Source organism: Manis javanica, chromosome 8, assembly GCF_040802235.1.
Source record: "Manis javanica isolate MJ-LG chromosome 8, MJ_LKY, whole genome shotgun sequence".
NCBI classification, from domain to species: Eukaryota; Metazoa; Chordata; class Mammalia; order Pholidota; family Manidae; genus Manis; species Manis javanica.
Window position 1 is genome coordinate 87488110 of NC_133163.1, and position 14343 is coordinate 87502452.

Sequence of the window (14343 nt, forward strand, 5' to 3'; positions counted from 1 at the left end):
AAAACGAAACTGTTGCTTTCCATAAGGAAGTTCTGCAAAGTGGATATCCCATTATTAAAAGCTGTTAGACCTAGAGAGATTGTTGTAAAATCATTGATGGAAAGGTGGGGCAAACAGGACGCAGACATTTAATATCTTCACTTTGAGAGGCTGAACAAGGACATTTAACCTATTACACAAAGGAACTCTCTGAACTACATTCAACTGGGAAGTTCTTTGAAATTTAAGTTTCATGCATTTTTATTTGGGGCCCTGGAGACAGCCTTCTATCAAGAAAGTAGGTCCTTTATTCCTAGTATACCTGTAGTCTGTCAGTAAGTCACCCTATGGATTTGCTTGTTGGTATATACATAAGATATAATTACTTCAGTGACATAAATTTTTAAAAGTACATTATTTCTTCCTTTTAAAATTAATCTGGAAACAGGAAATTAAGCATTAATATTGTAATTCTAATACAGCATTGAGGAAATTTGCATGAGAACATGGAAATGTCATGATTTCTCTCATAGTATTTTTAGCTTAGAGATTTTAATCATCAAAGTTAAGACTGCTGTATTTCAATGATTACTACTGTCAAAGATGTAGGAATGCATCCCAACAAATTATTTAGGTAAGAACTTCCTCATTAAAAAGTAATTTTTAAAAAATCTTTCATCAATGAATGCTTGTAAGTATGCCTCCTGAGGAAATACCAGAGCATTAATATCCAAAACTTTCCTTCGAAACATCTAACCTTCAGCTTCAGAGCTATTTGAAGCCACTTACCTCCTAGGGCTCCCTCATCTTAACTCCATGGCATCAAAGAACTACAAAAAAGTGATCATCTAAGGAACTACAAAAGTCTATCTTTGTTTAACCTAGGAGCTATGCATATATATGAGAAGATGGATGTTAGCTGAACCTATTGTGAAATATAACCATTTCACAATACATGTAAATCAAACCATTATGCTGTATGCCTTAAACTTATACAGGGATGTCTCAGTAAAACTAGAGAAGAAAAAGAAAAAGAAAATATGTTTAAAGGGCTTAGCACAGCTTGGTATATAGTGAATATTAAATAAATTACAACTAAAAAAAAATCAGGTGTAATATGTTTATGAGCTCCATGAGGGCAAGAATTGTGTCTCCTCCATCTATAAATCACCAACTTCTAGCCCATATACACACTCAGTAAATAGATACTACTTACAGAGAGTGAAAAAAAGCTATGCATGTAAGTTGTCTCCTCTAAAATTTTAATTCTCCTTAAGTGTATCTATTTTCTTAGAAACCTCCCTTCTGAATGACTTCTTTGCTGATATTCTCCTAGGAAATCATCACAGTTCTCCCATTTTTACAATTATTTATTTTTAAGTACTTCAAGGTTCATATCGATGTGTGTGTGCCAGCCCTATGCTGAGCACTTAGCATGCACATTTCTTGAGTCTTACAACATAGAAGATATATATGACTATTGTCCCCATTTACAGATAGGCGAATCAAGGCTTAAAGGGGTTAAGTGATTTACTGAAGGTCAAACATCTGGCAAATGCTGGAACCAGAATTTTAACCCCTTGGGGTCTGTTTCCAGAGCCCAAGTGCTAACCTAACATGCTCTATTACCCTTCGAGTTTTAATCGATATTCAGTCAAATCACACCATGTTTGCTTCCCCATTGTGAGGAAGCTATTAAGGTTGAGGATTTTCATTTCCTTCATTTTTTCTCCTAATGCACATTGTTTCACAGTGGATTTGACTCTCCACCATAGAAAGCTGGTCTTACACATTTGTGATAAGCCTTGGCAGTGAAGTGCATACACTGAAGATTTGGTTACCCTCATTAAAAGAAAAAAGAGTGTTCATTAGATGATTGATTACATATGGACTTGCGCAGGCTAACTGTAGGAAAAAAACGACTTACTGTCATAAGCTCCACTCTTTTCCTGAAATCACATTTTGATTTGGTTGTATCATGACCTTTTGCACACTCTTAGTGTAAATACATTGGAAAAGCCCATTAAGATTATTTCTAACATTGGTTGCTAAGATAAAAACAGTCTTTAATTCCTTTATCTCCCAAACTTCCTTTTTGCTTATTTATTCTAAAATTACTGACTAATCTTAACAAGTCCATTTTTATTGCTTCTTGCTCTCGTCAAGTGCGTGGAGCCATGTTCTATTGCTTATTACTATAGATTTAGATGCTATTTTATGGTGCTCCTTAACTGCTCTGACCTTGCTTGGCCTTTCTATTTTAAGAGGTATGTGTGAGGCAGAAGCGGAACAGCAAGTCTTCCATGATTTTCTGACCTATATGTTTCCTATACTCTCCTAATTCTTTGGGAGCAAGCCTCACGGCACAGAAGCCTGAAGTCCTGGCGTCAGCCAGAGAAGTGGGTATTATTTCCTGGTGGAGCTAAGTGTGGTTAAGGAACTACTCTCTGACCCTCATGCTCTTTTGCTGAGAGCTCTTGGGGCCTAAAAAAATAGTTTATAGCCCCACTCTTCTCATGTCTCTTAGGCATCACTTTACATGTCAGGACAATGATTATGAAGCCTTTTGAAAGTAGGTTGGATAGCTTTCTCTGTTTTGAGACTGACTTCATAAGGCATTGGACATCTTAAAAATGTACTTAAGTAGCTGGTGTTTCCTTTCAAATCTCATTTTGAAATCCCCGGAAACCCAGTCCCTGTATGAAAGTCGTCTTTTAGAGCTATTTGCTGTACTATCCTCATGAGTCCCACCTTATTATCAAAGTTACGGTAGCTGTTAACTAAGAATTGGGCCTCAGGGCAGAATTACAGAGTTTTTCAGAAGGAAGTGTGAAAATTAGGAAGATGGAATTATTTCATAGAGACTTAGGTGTCAAAGTTTATGCCATATTATGGCATAAAGTATGCCGAGCGGTAGACTGTCACATTCTAACCCTTGGCTTTCTGAGGCAGATACAGCTCGAATAATAGGGAAACAAGAAATCTAAACTAATCACATCAACAGGACTTCTTGTACCTGCCTTGAGGCTCAATGGCATTCAAAAAATAAGGGTGCTCTTTCCAGGTTCCAACCAGGTATCTAATTGCAAGAAACACTCTCTTTAGACACAGGACTCTTAGCTTCTTTGCTCTTCAAGAGTAACAATGACATCAAAAAGGACAGGTGATGGATGGTATGGAGGAGCACTTCCAGAAAAAGCAAGATCAAATACCAATGCAGAAATAGTTAACTGGCTCGAAAACTACCACCACAACCTCCCTCAATTTGCCCCGTATTTATAAAAATTATGATTCAAAAGCAATATAAACTGCCTTAAGGACCACTGTGTATAAAGCGGTTCAGTGTGGGAATCAGTATGCTTTAAAATATGCCGGGCAAGTAAGTCTCCTATAGTTAATGCAGACTGTTATTGTTACTTTATTGTTTTAGACCACTGACCACTTGTGCTGGAAACATAAATGAGAATATGTATACTGACACATATTATATGTGTTTACACGTTGAAGCTCATATCAATATATATTCACATACACATCCCTGTCTGGCGATTAGAGCCTTTATGCCAGGTTTTTAGTCTAAAGGGTATCTTTAGATGTACATAGTTCCAATCTTTGGAAGAAAATTAAAGTGAATTCAAGTCTGTATTGTCTATGCTTTCTTTCTGCCTTTCTTTTCAGGTTAGCAGTTTATTTCTGCATTAATCACCCTGACAGAAGCAAGGCAACTCAATTTTCTGCTTCTGTAGGTAGGCACATCACTTTCTGTACAGCACTAGGCATGAAAAGGGCTGCAGCTAAGCTTTGGTTACTGGTGTAATTGAAATGCTATCCACACTATAGGGTGCATTAAAGTCAGATAACGGCAGTTCCTGTGGCCAATTTAAGTAGCTTGACTTCCCTGGGAAAAAAAAAATTGCCTGACAGATAAGGCAGACAAACTGGCTAATTCTCCAAGCATGTCTCTCATTGTGATCCTAGAAAAATGAGAAAAAAATGAATCACAGAACCACAAAATCAATTGACCCTCGGGTAGCTCATCAGGCAGCGAGCCTGATAAACCTAAAAGCTTTGTTAATGTCTGCCTGCCTGTATCCCACAGATAGAGCACTTTGTAAATGAACCTGCTTTGATAAATATATTAAGGAAAGCTGTGAATAAAGGCAGAGACTTCTCATTTGTAAATACAACCTCTGCTACACGGAATTAGAATGATAAAATGGAGTTCCATGTAATTAAGTTTGTATAAGGCCTGAAATCCGTGCAAATACTTCCCCTGAATTTTGAAAGAGAACTGTCAGTTCAATTAATCTGAACATCACCCTAAGAATGTCCTGAACAAAATAAAGCTGCTGATAAAACCTGGGCCAGGATTTTGATAAGTAATTCCTATATCATTTCTTGGCCACTGTGATCATTTTATTTAATCCCCTGCCCCTCCTTTTCCTCAGTTACCCTCTAAGCCACATACAAAGGGTGATGGTCCATGCACCACCACAGGAGCAATCTGTCAAATCACAAGGCTAAAAATGGGAAGATTTTTTTTTCTCTGTGTTTAAAAAAAAAAAAATCAGGGTAAATAAATTAGGAAATACTAAGAGCCTGTGTCTACATCACTCCTCAAAGCCTAGACAAAAGAAAGCTTCCCAGAACAGGTAACTCTGTATGAGGACTGCCCAGAAAAACAGAATAACTGTCTTCAACCACAGAATTTGTCGTTCAACTGGAGGATTTTAAAGCATCAGAGATGGCAAAGATGAGGCGGAGAGAAGAGCGAGGGAGAAGAGGAGGGAGAGAAGAGGAATAAATCACAAAAAGCATTCACCTACGTACCTTCTCCCCTCCCTGCGTACTACTTTCACACCTCTGGGTAGTCACACAGAAGGTATCCTCCTCGATTTCATTTGTTTCAGACACAAAAGAGAAAACAATTATTTAGAAATCTCATGTTTGGGTCACTCACCAGTTGTTTACTTGGAGAATTGTAAGTCCTGTGTCTTGCGCTAACTGTTTCTTCTGCTCTTCGGAAGGGTACGGATGCTAATGAAAAAACAAATGTTTTAAAAGATGTATCAGAAGTTAAGAAAGAGTCACTTACTTCTAAGAATGAAACCACCGTTTGTGATTTCTTTAGTCTATAGCTTGATTTTCCTAATCGAGGCTTTTTCTTATCATGTGTGTTAAAATGTGGGCAGGGACAAGAATGCAAAAACCTGCATTAGCAGTCCCCCCACCCACTCCTGCCACACTGTGGAGGGGCCAGCAGCAAAAAGCAAGGCATTTCAGATACTTAATTTCTTCAATCAGCCAGGGGTGTAAGGTACTTTTGGGTGGTGTCAGAATTTCGGTTATCTACAATCACTTCAGTTATACTAAGGACTAGTTTCAAGCCCATTTTACTCTACTTCCTGGAAAACCTGCATGAAGCCATTATCCTATGCTATCTTTCTGAGATGGCCAATATAATCAGTATTTCCTAGTTAATCTGAGGTTACTGACTGTAAAAGTTTGGAAAGTGAGATAGTATATAATCACAACTATTCTTGGAAGCCATGACAACTGATTGAGTTACAATAGTTTACTGACAGTGTATTTATATTGACTCCTTTAAGGGACAGTGGGAGATGCTTACATTTTTTTACTGGTTTCTGCACTGGGTTAACGGGGTCACATATAGTGACAACACATCTCAAGGAGGCAATTTTGAGCAGTGCCTCATACAGGAACTTTACATTTTACCTTATAGTATGGCAGGAAGAGAATGAAGCCATAGGTTTCAATGTTTTTCAATTCTTTACTTCCCACCACAATTCAGCCACATTTATGTAGAAGCATCATCCCATCATCAGACCACTTTCCTCTCTCATTCTGAATTCAAGGATTGTTATTTTAGAATCATACATTTACTTTAAGATACACTGTGCTGGCAAGTACATAATTATAAAATATATCTATTAAGTAAGTAAGTTCCTGCTCTAAATTCACTGGGTTTTCTGAAACAGAAAAGTAAACTTTTATCCAGCATGTCAAAGTCATTCATGAGCTAAAAAGCCTTTAGGAATAAATATTTCCCATGAACATTATTAAAAGGTGAAATTATGAACAACAAAGTATTCCATTCAGAGCATTCTAATCATTCCAGTGTTTGAGAGAGTGAATGTTTTTCAATCATCTAAGATTTTATTCTTCATGTATTTCATCTTCTATAATAGCATACATTATCCAAAAATGTGTGCAATTACTTATCAGCAAACCCAAATGCCATTAGGTTAAACAAAATCCCCTGTATAGCAAAAGGGGTTAACTAGAGTTGTATTAATATAGAAGCCAGGCTTTTAATATTCTGCAAATGTTAACAAAGAAAGATGATAATGTTGAGTTAATATGGGTTAAGCATAAAATGAAAATAAATTTTTCTGATTGCGAGGTGTTGACACTTTTTTGGCTAAGGCCTCCAGCCTGTTCCTGAAAGCTGTGTAATTACAGAAGGCTTTTCCCCTCCTTCCCCCTCCTGCTTCAAGCCTACCCACATTAGTAATGACCCCTTCACTGCTTCAAAAACCACTAATGGTCTTCAGCACAGGCAAGAAAAATGAACAGGATAAATTGGAATCCACAGTCAGTAATTTGCATCCTATGAGGCTGCTTTGGCCACTCACGCTCATTCCTGGCCATCAATCGTTGCCTGTCAGGTGCTGCACTCTGCCACCACGACAGATACTACGCCTAACACTCGGACTCGCCCAAACAATGTAATTGTCCTCTGGTCTCCTTTTAGTAATGGAGATAATGGATGAGTGCATAGAAAAGAGGGATGGCTTCAAACTGGAAAGGGCCTAGGGTGCAGATTTTAATTGAGCAAAAAACATTGGTTGAGGGAAAATGACACACACACAAATTCCCAAATCCTTCTTGTCATGGTATTTTCCTGCCAGACTCCAGAGGAGGACCTTCTGACTTGTCGTCCTTCTGAGATTTTGAAAGCCTAGGTTAATAGGTTATTTACCCAATGGAAATAAATTCTGCCAATAACAAAAAAATGGTAATGAATATAAGGACTCATTGCAAGAGCACGAAGATCTGTGTTGTAACGTCATCTGGTGTGCTGTTTCTTTATGCAGTTTTCTTTTTTGTGTGTTCAGTCTTGTTCACTGTTGTGACACATTTGCCCAAGACAGTTCAGACGGAACGTGGGCTAAAGAGTGTGTGTGTGTGTGTGTGTGTGTGTGTGTGTGTGTGTGTGCTAGTGCATGTAAGAGACAGAGGCAGACACAGTCACAGACACAGACACAGAGAAGATTTAGATGAAATAAACATTTAGAATGTCAAGAAAGCACAAGAATAGAAAGGTGATGTTAGTGGAGGGCCAATCCCTTCAAGTATGACTAGGAATTTTGATTGACTAACAAGGATTCTTTCCAGGATGTTATTAGAAATTCAGTCAAAGGACCACAAAATAACATAAACAGTACATTTTATTCTTGGGAATCCCTGAGCTGTACTTTCACTGTGAAAGCAGTTACAAATTCCATCCACAATCATTAAAAAAACTGGGACTTTACCAAAATTCACCTTGCACAGAGGGCTCCTTTTTTTTTTAATTAATAGAGAAGACCACAATAACTTTAACTTATTTAAATAACGTTCTGTGGTTTTGAGCATTCGTGATTCTATGCCCCTTTTATGTGTGGAGTGGACTGTTTATCTGAAAGTGTTCTGGCAGTCAGTCACTATATTTCTAAAATTAAAAAGGGATGGAAAACAATCAGCTTTCAGAGGAACTGGAACCATGGAAATGTGCTCTGGATTAATTTACAAATATATGTATATATTTAAGCCCAAACTGTGGAACTAGAGGATTTCTACTACATGGTCTATCATGTGCATTCGTCTACTTTATTAGAACAGACATCATATTGAAATAATAAACATGGGAAGCCTTCACTTCTTCTTTGATGTACATTACTCAATGTCTGACTGGCTCAAATTTAAAATAAACTTTGGTATGTTTGCACTTGAAAACTGGAAATAGACCGCAAGCAATAATTTGTTGTCGGTTTCCATATTCCTGGATTAAAGCTATAGTTTAGTCTGTTCACTGTTGGGGGCCAACCCACTTTGGTCCAGTGGCCCAGAGGTGGCTCAACTTACTCATAAGAACACACATTGTAACATAATAGTGATGATGACGATTCCCTTCATCAAGAAAGAACCAGCATAGGCCAAAGTTTTTCACATTTCAAAATAATTCTAAAGCTACTGTGGAATATTATCAATGGACAACTGTTCAAAAAGTTAAGACATATATGGCTTATGACTCAATATAGATAGAAAATATTTTTTGATTCCCTTTTTTCTAAAGACTCACATGAGAGTAAGATATTATTTTGATTTGAGATACTGAGCTTTAGTTAGGCCTTTTTTTTCCCCCCTTTGGTGATTACCCTGGTTTATTAAGTACATAGAAATTGATGTACAATATCATTAGAATACATTGGAGGAACAGTTTTGGGGCAAAACCACTCAATAATAATCTTTTATGATTAACCCCTCTCCAATGATGTCCAGTTGGAACTGATTTATGATGAACTTTATTCTTGTTGAATGGATTTATACTGATGTTTTAAAATACTTCAAGTAATACTTCTAATCATCTTGTGAATTAGAAGTATATAATAAATGAAAAAGTTAATATTTGGAAGGTGAAAAAATAGGAAATAAACTGTTTATCAACTGGGTCATAGTTAAATAGAACGTGAAGTTCTCATGAAAAGGTTTTCCCTATACACAGTTGAGTGAAAATAGGCAATTGTAGAACATGCATTACCCATTTTTGTAAAATAAATAAATTTTAAAAATTAAATATATACATATCTGTGCTTGCAGTGCAAGAAAAACATCTGGAAAAACACAAACTGAATAATGGTTCCTGTTGAATAGGGCATAGGGGTGGGGGTTTGTTTATATACTCCTATGCTGTTTGAGAGTATATGGCTTCAAATAATTTTTAAAAATCTGGTAGTAATTTAAAATCTATAATTAATTTGTTGTAATTGTAATTAATTTATATACTCCATATATTTTTTTAAACCATAGTAATTTAACCTTTTGAGATACTTAGATATTCCCTTATGCTAACTCTTCCACCATTTTTAAAAGCGGGACATCTTTAGGATCAGTCCTGCCTCTTAAGTTCCTTCTACCTATGAATTTGGCTCACTCACTGGTCTATAAAGCTTATTAGATGAGCTCTTTGAAGAACGATGTGCAATTTGTCTAAGTACTTCTATGATGATGTAATACAAACATTAAGACAAATGATCAAGTAACTTGCTGGACAAAATCTCAGTTTGAGCAAATATTTGGAAACAGGTCATTATGATGACCACTTCCTTTTCCTCAATCCACTCTAAGATCCCATGTATTGTATAGAGTTAATCCAGGTGATCTTGATTCTGATGATGCCCCTATATCTGAAACCCTCTAAGCAACTTCCCTAAGATGGACAATGAAACTGCATTGGATAAATATCATTTATTGCTCTAGGACCTGCTTACTGAATGCGGGTACAAGTAGATGCGCTAAAGACAGCCCTGAATTTAAAAATGCATTTTCTTGGAATGTCAAATTTATTCAGTGGTCATTAATCTAACACCTTTTTCTTACATAAACAAAAATCCTTATGCTATGATTAGAATATATGCTACATATGAAATTTGAAGATAAAACAAGATATTTATAGCCCATCACATCCTCATAGTTAGAGGTAGTCTTTCTGCTAAATTTATGAATATATATTTATAAAATTGTATTCATAATTTTATAGCCTTTCATTGTCATATCTTATTCACATATCTTGTCTTTATTAAGTATAACTTTCTGAGGGTAAAGCCTTGGTTTTAAACTTTTGTACTTATCCCCTACTCTCTCAGTGCATCTAAATATTTGCAGAAAGAATGAAAAAAAATAGGCATGAGTTCTCATTCAAGCTTTGTCTGTAGTTCTATCACCTTGAGCAAGATTGTGCCTGAGATCCACTCTATAATAGTAAAATGAAGAGGTTAACAAAGCTACATGTAGGAAGTAAAATATGTATAGACATAATAATAAATTTTATAATGGTTAATTCTGAATCTCCCTGACACACTCTTCTACCTTCCCCACCCATCTCAAGTTGTCTGAGTTTCTAATCACTACATCAGGATGCAGTAAAATCCCTGGGCTCTTCCTCTGCCAAGCTAACCTTTGGTTTGTACCTGAAGCACTTCTACAAGAAATACAGTCCACCTCTAGCTTTGTGTTACTCCTTGTAAATCTCTGTATTTTCTGGGTTTCCTACTCCTGTTCCTAGTTCTTGAGATCAGAACCACAAAATATCAGAGTCAAAAAGGTCTGGAGACAGAACCGTGGCCCATGACCTAATTTATGTAGGTAAGAAAACCAAGGCATGCAAGGGTTAATAACATATGCCAGGTCATCTAGACAGGCAGAGAAGAGAGCTGGGGTAACCACCTGCCCTCCTGACACTTAGTGGAGGACTTCCCACTCTAACATCAACGGTTTTCACTGAAATACCATTTCCCCTTTCTTTTGATTGTACTTCAGGGATGTGTTCAGGGGTGGCCAGCTGACCAGGCTTAGCCAATCAACATAGTTAATCATTCTGGCTGCACTGAGTGCACTGAAGATGAAACCCAAGTTCAGTTAATGGGAGTCAGTCAAAGATGACCTCTTTTCACTGGGGTTACTAAGTCAGGAGAATGTGTGCCCAGAGTTGCTGACGGCCATTGTTAACACCAAACAGAGAGATCCTGATTGAGAATGAAGCCTATGTAGACAAGGGTAGAGCCAATAGATGTAAAGACTGGATTCCTGATGTCATTTCTTCACTTGGATCAGCTTTACCTAAAACCAGCCACCTTTTAGTCTTCAGTTACTTGAGCCAATAAATCAGTCCTAATACATGGTGCAATTGAGATTATCTAGAATTTTCTCAGTTTATTCCCTTTTCCCGTCCAGCTAAAAATGATTGTTTCTTGTTTAAAAGAAAAAAGAAGATGAGGGGGAGGAGGAGGAAGGGGAGCACAGACACGAACCTTTTTGCTTTCATCTATATCTATAAACTCTGCTCAAATGTGGCAAAGATCTTGGGGATCTGAAATTTTTTTTTAAAGTTTATCAGAGTTGTGATCCTAGTAGATTAAAAAATCACCTAACTTGGAAGACTGAGGTTTAAGCATGCAAGAAATATGGAACTATGAAAATTTTATATCTACATTAGGGAAACAAAGCATAAGGTAGAATTTTTATAATGTTTCTCAAAATGACCATACAGAGAGTAAATTCAATATGTTTCTTGTGTAAAATTGAAACTCTTAAGGGAGATGAATATAAATTTACTAACCAAAATGCCTGAGAAACACACTTAGACTAAAAAACCTTACAGAAACCAAAGACTGTGATCATGCAAAATGATACAAAACTATTTGCAATCATCCAGCTAATTTAGGGTTCTTTGATTTCAGTAAAATTCTCAGCTGCTGAAGGAGAGTGTATTTCAAATACTGTTGGTCACAACATTCCCCTGCATGCTCACCATGGCCAGGGCAAACATTGGATCCAATGGAAAATCCTCCACAGCCAAAAGTAGTCACTCCCTTGAAGAATTCTGCAGTGCTTTCTCTCCTCCTCTGGCTGTTATTCACTCCACATTGTCTTTTCTGTATATTAGTGCACTTGTGTTACATCCCTCATTGGACTGCAAACTTTTGAGGACAGAGTTCAAGACTTTAACCTTGAACTCTGTATCACTTAGCAGTGTTTCCTTCATAATAAGTGTTCAATACACACTTTTTTGTGAATGCATTACTTATGAAATTATATTATTTTCTATTAAAAAGGGCTGATGGTATCATGTACATGAAGCATAAATGCCCAGATAAAAATGGAAAAACTCAGACATTTAACTGTTTTACCGACACAATATTTAGATATTTGAAAACATCTACTGAATTTTTCACTTTTCATCCAGATGTTTGGTGTCATGGAAACCCAGATGTCATATTTAAATTAGTTAGTTGACTTTTTTTTTTAATGCCAGGAGTATATTTGGGAGGAAGAAACTGTGACTATTTCAGGAGATTCATTTCCATTTGAGTTCACATGGAAGCAAATAGATTGAATTATAATAATCACATATTTTTAAATTCAGAAAAGGTTTCAGAGATTTTAATACTAGCCAGATCCTAAGAGATGAACATGTTTGGTTGATGTTTAGAGCCATAGTAGGAAGGCCTCATTAAAGAGAGCAAAGAGAAAAGCCCAGTGTCTTCTGTCATAAACTAAGGGAACAGTGAATGAGCCTGATGGATTATCATACAGAGATTTTAAGAACAGTTATTAAATTTATTATTATCAAGATGTAGATAAAATAGAAACATGGAGAAGGAATTTTTTATGAAATCAGAATTAATGACTAAAAGAGAAAAGTAAGTGTCTTAAGACTTAAGGAGAAACACTTTTTGCATCTGCGAGGAGAAACGGTACACATGCAAATGCTAATGGTACAGAAGGAGTTCATACGTGCAGGAGTGATTAAATTAAGTGATGATCAGATGCCACCAATGCTTATTCTACTTTTAAACTTTGAAAAAGACACAAGAATATATATATTAGAAAGCATTTGTAGAAAGAAGTCAGAATTTTAAGCACAAAGAATATAATTATGTTCCTATTGGCTAAGAATTTAAAGCTGAGCACAGTCTTGTTTTTGAAATTAACAGAAATATAGTCCTAAGGCTAGAGAAAGATAATTTTATTTAACATTTGTTAGGACGCTCCCATGAGCTGCTTGGCCATGCATGTTATGCTGCCTGCACCGCTGATGGGTAATCTTACCAAATGAGCCAAGGGCCACAAATAAGACCTTGATTCATTTAACAATCATTTCACATTTCCACACTATAACCAAATTAATATTTTATGGGGCTACTCAGTTCTATTGCCAGACCACTTTTCCAAAAAATTGAATTTTGTGCTTATTTACTTTCCGGATCATTTGTTGAAATAGATTTCAAAACAGGTTTAGGCTATTTAGATTTTTCAGTGAACTGAAAAAGAAAAACTCAGACTCAGAGTTTTAGAACTAGAAAGGACATTAGAGGTCATTTCATTTGAACTTCCTCATTTTATGCCTAAGGAAACAGGCCAGCTTCTGTGAAGTGACTTGCCCATACTTAGCAGCCTCCTCCTTTTTTAAGTTGTCCCTGATTTCCCCAACAAGGAGAAATTTCACATTTAATTACTGCTGAAAAACATTTCTTATGGAACATATTATTTCTACCTAGAAATTATGGATTCCAATAGAGTTTATGGGAATTGTCTAGCATGCAAGATGTATCAATAAATGCCTGTTGAATTAATCAAGTCTGAGACTGCAAACAAGTGAATTCTTTGCATCCTAACAATACCATTTCGAAACGAAAGGAAGATAGTTTGTTGGGGTGGAAGCTGGACAACCAATGGGAAGGGGGGTTCAAGGAGGGGGACATCTGAGGAGGCGGGTAATACCAACATCTCACCCCCATCAAACACGGAACACTGAAAATCAATTAATCAATGTAAAATCAATTTAAAATAAGAGAAAAACTTCGTATATGTAGAGAACTGAGTAGAAATTGACACATTCAGATGGTGACACTAAGAAGTGGAAAAGAAATAAATGCAAGGGACTTTACATTAACATTTAATTTCTTCTTGTTAAAAAGGCTAAAGGGTTCCTTTAAAACAAGGATCTGAAGTATGTGGTAGAGAGTTATATAATGTCTAGACAACTGAGATACTTGTATCTAATCTTATGACAACAATCCTACTTAACAGGTCCAGACACAGTGCCATATGAGACTGAGTTAGAAGGAAATGAGGATTAACGATTAGCCCATTACATTTCTTTAATAACATGAAAAAGAGTCTGGGTAAAAAAAATGCGGGGTAAATACTAAGGAATTATTAATCAAGTTTACAAAGCCATAATCAACAATTCTCGTATGTTAAATCCAACTTTATCTGCATGGACTATGCTATAAATAATTGTGTTTGATTTACCTTAAGAACACACTGAAAGTCCAATTTGACAAGAGAAAGCTAACACGGATTAAAGAGGAAGGAGTTGTTTAAAGAAACTGAAGGTTATCTTTTTTTCAAAAAAGTTTTTATCTCTAGAGTAAGCAATGGAAATGTTGTGGATATTATCTTCTTTGCTCATCTCAGAGTACAGGATAACAGAACGGGGTTAATGATAAGTTAAAAGTCATAAAAATAAGAAAGATGTAGCTGTAAAGCAATGACTTCTTGTGACGGACGGGAGTG

The 14343-nt window shown here is 36.3% G+C and overlaps 1 protein-coding gene across 10 annotated transcripts in view; it reads right to left on the minus strand.

Moving 5' to 3' along the window:
- Nucleotides 1-14343, minus strand: part of MEIS2 (Meis homeobox 2) — a 196290-nt gene that overhangs the window by 54535 nt on the left and 127412 nt on the right. For all 10 annotated transcript variants that reach the window (XM_036998431.2, XM_017641600.3, XM_017641599.3 and 7 more), the window contains one exon: nucleotides 4940-5016. In XM_036998431.2, coding sequence (XP_036854326.1) covers nucleotides 4940-5016 — 77 coding nt within the window. The remainder of the gene's footprint in view (nucleotides 1-4939; nucleotides 5017-14343) is intronic.